General features: G+C 35.7%; 1 protein-coding gene across 1 annotated transcript; it reads right to left on the reverse strand.

The window, feature by feature from the left end:
• Positions 1-903: 903 nt before the first annotated feature.
• On the reverse strand, positions 904-4,595 carry TPR12 (Tetratricopeptide repeat (TPR)-like superfamily protein). The gene is made up of 7 exons (XM_028048233.2): positions 3,433-4,595; positions 3,107-3,299; positions 2,744-2,916; positions 2,005-2,338; positions 1,712-1,916; positions 1,532-1,632; positions 904-1,418 (listed from the first exon to the last, which is right to left on the reverse strand). Exons 1-7 carry the CDS (start codon positions 4,332-4,334, stop codon positions 1,266-1,268), a joined length of 2,061 nt encoding a protein of 686 aa, XP_027904034.1. The 5' UTR covers positions 4,335-4,595; the 3' UTR covers positions 904-1,265.
• Positions 4,596-6,000: the final 1,405 nt, after the last annotated feature.

Raw genomic sequence — 6,000 nt, forward strand, 5'->3', positions numbered from 1 at the left:
TTGTACGTTCCGTTTTGTCTTTTTCTCTGTATCTCATGTGCTTTCAATCCTCTAACCATGCATCGTCAATGTTGAGCAATAGGACCCTTAGTCTCTCTCTTTTTCTAAAATTCAATGTAATCCGTTTTCGTCTAAATCAAACCCATGGTAAAAGCAATATCGAATTTTTGTAGAGGATTAAAGGATCCATTGAACATTATCCAGGAATAAAAAATGAATTTTATAAATAAATATAGAAGAACTATAATTAATTCAACTTTTTTCCATGGAAATTAAAAAAAAAAAAAGTGTTAACCATTAGTGGGCCTAACTTGCACACACGGGGCGTTAATTAGAATAATCAAGGTTTGATATGATATGATATCAGAATGAGTTTACTATCAACGGCGCAATTTGCGACTACTCTTTTCACTCATCTTTTTCGTTTGTCCCCACCCACACTCATCATTATACTTTCACTCTTCTTTATTTTTCTCCTACATTTCTCTCTCAGTTTTCTTAACCATCAAGGTTTGGGTCTACAAACTAACATCTGAATTTGGATTCAAGTTTCCTAAAAAGAATTACTTTAACTTCAAATTTATTTTCACTAATAGGCTGTTCACAAATTTGACGAATCCCTTCCAAGTTGCTATCCTTTTAACTTTAGGTTAAATCGTAAACAGATTCTCCTTTCACTTCTTCCAAAATAGATTTCCACTTTGGCTCATTATAGATTTTTCGATACCAAATGGTGCAAGCAAGGAGAAAAAATAAAAATAAAAACTAGCTTTTGACCGCTTGAATATTAAATTTTATGTTTTAGTTCAGAAACTACTAATCGCTTTGATGTTCGAACAGAATTGATTCAAACATATATATAATGTACAAGTATAATATGCTAAAAGTTTGCATATAATAATGTACAACAATCGTGTTCCTTTTACTATATTGTCATAACTTAAAATTACAACCTAAATAATCACTCCTGTAAAGAATAAATGACTTAACAAGGAAAAAAGCAGTTTAGGTTTCCCAAACAAATATACACTGAATATGAAGAATTAAAGATTTCTCAGACATTCATGGAAGTATTCAAAAAATCAATTACTAACCCAAAGAATTGCTTTTCCTATACACTTTTTCTACAGGCTGTAAGCAAGGTGACCAAATTTATGAAGCAGGTAGCTCGATTTATTCTGGGCTGCTTTTTTTCATTCTGACAAATCTAACCTTCCCCATTTCCTGCAGTGTATGTTCTCTCATTTGAAGAAGTGTGATCATCTTCAACTGCTGTATAATTTAACTAATTTTTCTAACAACTCGTGGTTGTTGCCTGGAATTTCTTTCACCCTTGATCCATTCTTGTATATTTTAAAGGCCGGGATGCAGTTCACACCTTCTGATTTTGCCAAGTACGGGTGGTCTTCAATCTCCACCTGAAAATGTAAATCACTAACAGTCCTTTAGAGAGAGTTCAGGATTCTCTATTTCAATTTTTGAGTGAACAAAACCACAATCAGCAAGGCCTAGAGCATTCAAAATTACCCACCTTAAGAAAATTAACTGATGGGAATCTCTTGCAGGTTTGCTCCAACACCAACAACACTTGTTTGTGGGTTGTCTTGTTGCAGAACAGCACCACAGACATCCCTGTTCAAATTGTCCATTACTTTTGTTATTTGTAATGCCAAATGCAATTGCATAAAAGACGCAGTCTAATGCAACTTACCGGGTGATGTTACGTAGTGTCTAAACCGATCATTGCTTGAGATGAAAAACAAATTTGAGCCAAATTTCAAGTCCTTAATATCTTCCCCACGCAGCATCTTGAGTTGAAGCTGAGTCTCAAACAGAGCTCTGGCCACCTCCTCATCCCCTGGCTTTTCTCTTAATAGCATTTCATAGTCTTGAATCGCAGCTTCCCATCGCTCCAACTGTTATATGACAAGAAAATAATTATTAACTGAAAACAAGTATAATAGTTTATGCTACAAGTTAGTATTGAAGTAGAAATTAAAGCACCTTGGCATTGCAATCTGCTCTCCTCAACCTTGCCTTGCTATAACTAGGCTGAAGAACAAGTGCCACGTTACAATCTTCAATTGCTTTCTCAAATTGACCTAGCTTCGAACGACATGCTGCCCTGTTGCATAGCAGAACTGAGTTGTATGGATCGTGCTCTAGTCCTTCATTGTACACACCGCATGCTTCCGTGAATTTTGATGCCTTGAAGAGTAAGTTACCACTCATTCTGGCTGATGTCACTGCTCTGGCTCTCCTCACCACTGCATTCACCTCAAAGCTACTCGGATCTAGTTTACCTGCTTTCTCAGATGTTGTTACAGCATCCTCAAACCTGTCGGCACAAAAACAACCAAAACAACTTAGCTTCATTCACTCATTACTAGTTAGACTCCCTATATTACCTATCATCGGTGAATACTAATAATAGGGAGAAGTAACGATTTTCTCTGATGTTGTTGTGTCTAATATAGAATTTGGTCAAGTGAGATTGCAATATAAACATAAAGTACCAACTATATACTCACCGTTATCTCATAACTTTTATAAAATGAATTAAAAAATGGGAAACCCGATTGTTGGAACTTCTCACTATTTATTTAGCTTGCTTTTGGATGTTTATAGGTCTTTTTTTAAAAAAAAAAAAAATTGGTGTGTTTTGCTTACATATAATGTAAAATACAAAAACCATGATTGAATAATTGGATAAACGTCATCAAAATAAAGCACTTTCACGAACCTGCCGGCTGCCAAGTAAATTTGCGCAGCTATCATCATGAGGTAAGCAGTACGAGCTGGGCCGAATATTTTCTTACAACTATCAAGGTCAAATTTTGGCATTTTCTCGAAGGTAGCGTATGCCTCTTGATGTCTTTGGAGCTTCAGCAACGCTTCGGTTTGTAAACAATAGACCTGGTATGCATAGTCAGGTTTCAATCAGCATAAGGCATACCACAGCCTTTTATTCATCAATCAATCACTATAGAACCTTTTATATAAAAACAAAGCCAAAAACATTTGATGAAATAGGAAATAAAGTGGTAGAAAACATGGTTGTACAAAAGAAACCTCAATAACAAAATGTTTAACCAAGGAAACTAACCTGTGGAGCTGAATCAGCACCTAAAGATACTGCAGCCTGTGTTTCCTTCAGTATAGCTTTCCATTCTTTGACTTTCCGAGCTTCAGTGCATTTGCTAAGGTGATTTTGGAGAGTCTGAGCTTGTAAACTGAGAACGGAATCAACACATGGACTTGTTTCATTGCAGTTCAGTGCCTTTTCTGCTTCTCCCAGTCTGCAATCAAATTATCAATTCTGTAAGAAAAAGTAATAAACAACAAAACAAACACCGCATAATCTAGAGTCTCAACAATTGAATGAAGCATATTACCAACACCAACACCATCATCATTATTATCGTTGAGTACCTGAAATAAATTGTTGCCAAACGGTTGTGGGCTCTGCTATAAGAAGGCTCCAGTCTGATAGCTTCCTGGCACTCAACAATTGCCTGCAGAAACCTTCCCAAACCGATCAAAGCTGCGCTCTTATTGCAGTGATACGTTGCCTTATTGGAGTCAAGAGCAATGGCTCTGTCATACAGAATCAAAGCCTCTTCAAATCTTCCTAGCTTGTAAGCTTCATTCCCCATGGACTTCATCACCTCAGGGTCCGCTCTGTTGTTCCTTGGACTCCGAAACTGCAGAAGTTCATCGCTGTTCTTCCTCATGATATTCCCCATCACGCCTTTGTTGCCGTTACTACTGTAAGGAGAGGAACCGGACATGGAGTTCAACTCCTTGCTCTTGGTAACACTAGTTCTGGGGCTGTTATTCACAAGCAAATTCCCAGTGATCGGTAACACAAAATCTTTGGCTGGGGATTTGGTCTCGTTGTTCTGATGATGACTACCACCTGTGCTTATCCTTGCAAGTTCCAGAGAATTACCAGAGTTCTTACTTTCCTCATTTGGGTCATGGTTTTGTTGAATTGAGGTTCTTGCAGCGTCTGAGGGTCTCCCATTTGGAATGTTTCGGTATGCAGAAGGTGCACGGTGACTAGAGGTACTCTTTCTGGCAGGATTCTGCTCCCCTTTCAGTGTAGGATTGATTCCATTGGCGGTATCTCGTGGAACCTTGGGTTCATGGTTTAGAGGGGGTTTGAACTCGTTTTTGGCCTGGTCTCTCTGTTGTGCAGCGTTGCAAGGCTTCAAGGGCAGTGAATGAACAGAGGATTTTCTTGTCCTGTTACTGGTTTTGAGGTGGAAAATTCTCCCCACCAAACCGCAACCCAAATCAAAATCCACCTTGTCCTTGGCTTTCCCTTCCATGCTTGAAGATGAGTCTGAAATACAGTAAATAGGAGTTTCACAGAAACAACTGCACGTATGCAAAGAAGCTGAGAGAAATTAGACAAGGTTATGAAAATGAAACAATGAAGTGGAGTTTATGTAAGACGTGTCGTTTGTGGGTGGATATATATAAAGGTCCTAGAAGCCTTCAAGAGTGGCTTCCAAGAAACCTACTTGAGTTCTTTTTCAGGCTTTGGAGACACATTGCCAAGTGTTGTCGATTCAAAACAATAGTAACTCACGCATGAATTTGTATCATTACAATCTTCTCTTCTTCATGCTATCTTCAATTGCTTTAAAAAAATATAAAGCCACAAATTTTAGCTTAGATCTCCTGTTCTTCACAGGATATGATGCTGCCACAAAAAGAGTCAAATTTAATTTTTAACCATAAAAAGTATATACCTCGCGGATTGTGAATTAAACAGGGTCCCGTTAACCAACTTCTTACAATACATAGTAAAGGAATTAAAAATACAATGTTAAATATATTGAAAAATAAAATCACTTTTTCACTCTTTCAATTTTAAATTTTTAACAACTAAAGATAGTTTTCTATTAAATGGTGCAATTCAACACTGAAATTATCGTATCGGTGTACATTTTTAAAAAATTACTATCATTAGTAAAGTGTGCCAAGTTATTAGAAAAAGATCGTTTGAGTTTGGCACAGTTTCACTTAATTAATGTCAGTTTTTTATGTTACATTAAGAACAAAGTTGTACTAAGATGAGACAGATTCAATTATTTAATGTAAACTTCATTTGTTTACATTGAGCACACTGTATTTTATTTGACAAATTTTACAATTCCTTCAAAATCTTACTACATGCTTCTTAACAGAATTAAAAAGAAAAGAAAAAAATGGAAGTCCAATCAGACGTGCGGAGAGGGTAACAGAGCTTAAAAATTTACAGCTCATGGTATTGCATCCGTGGGATTTAATTGTCTATTTTAACACAAAGCAGTAACTTTTAATCACAACGTAAGTATAACTGTGGTATGTCACTAATGCAGAAAATTTATTATTGTAATTTGCAGAGTTAATTTGGTCTTGCATTATCTGTTAGAATCAATTGGTTAAAATGTACCCTCAATCCATCTCAAGGGCCCACCCTAAATTGATTAAATTCAAATTTAAGAGGAAAACTTTTTTTGGATCATAATAATTGAGTCTAATACCGCTATCATTAGGACCAAATAGAAGTAAACATCTTTGACGTTTTATATAAGGATGCATAAAAATAAAAATATGATCAGAGTATAACTAATCGTCTTATCAAGGAGCAGTTCCACCTTGTTTTTTCTTCAAAAACAAATACCTACTATTTCTTGCGTCTGTTGTAATTAATTTGTATACAAACTATTTATTTTTAATATGAATATGAAAAGTAAAATAATTAAAGGTTATGCTTGAGAGGGAAAAATAAATCTTGATATAAAACGAAAACTGCAAAAGAAAAAAAAGATAATAGCGAAACCACTTGACATAAAAGAAGAAGGAATTTTTATAAACGCCGAGAAAACGATTGAACAATATCTAACAAGTTTTATATTTAAGTCCCCACTCTCGCCTTTTTCGATGAGCTATCTATATGTATTTTAGGAGTCAAAAATTCTTTTTACTAATTAAGATATACATAAT

Source organism: Vigna unguiculata, chromosome 9 (assembly GCF_037176805.1).
Source record: "Vigna unguiculata cultivar grain cowpea cultivar isolate G323 ecotype 2 chromosome 9, ASM3717680v1, whole genome shotgun sequence".
Taxonomy (NCBI): Eukaryota; Viridiplantae; Streptophyta; class Magnoliopsida; order Fabales; family Fabaceae; genus Vigna; species Vigna unguiculata.

Excerpts from the sequence above, each read along its gene's own strand:
- TPR12 (XM_028048233.2), bottom strand. The coding sequence starts at position 4,334 with ATGGAAGGGAAAGCCAAGGACAAGGTGGATTTTGATTTGGGTTGCGGT. Across the intron at positions 3,300-3,432 it reads TTGGCAACAATTTATTTCAG|ACTGGGAGAAGCAGAAAAGG; the intron begins GTACTCAACGAT and ends ATTTGATTGCAG. Across the intron at positions 2,917-3,106 it reads GTGCTGATTCAGCTCCACAG|GTCTATTGTTTACAAACCGA; the intron begins GTTAGTTTCCTT and ends TATGCATACCAG.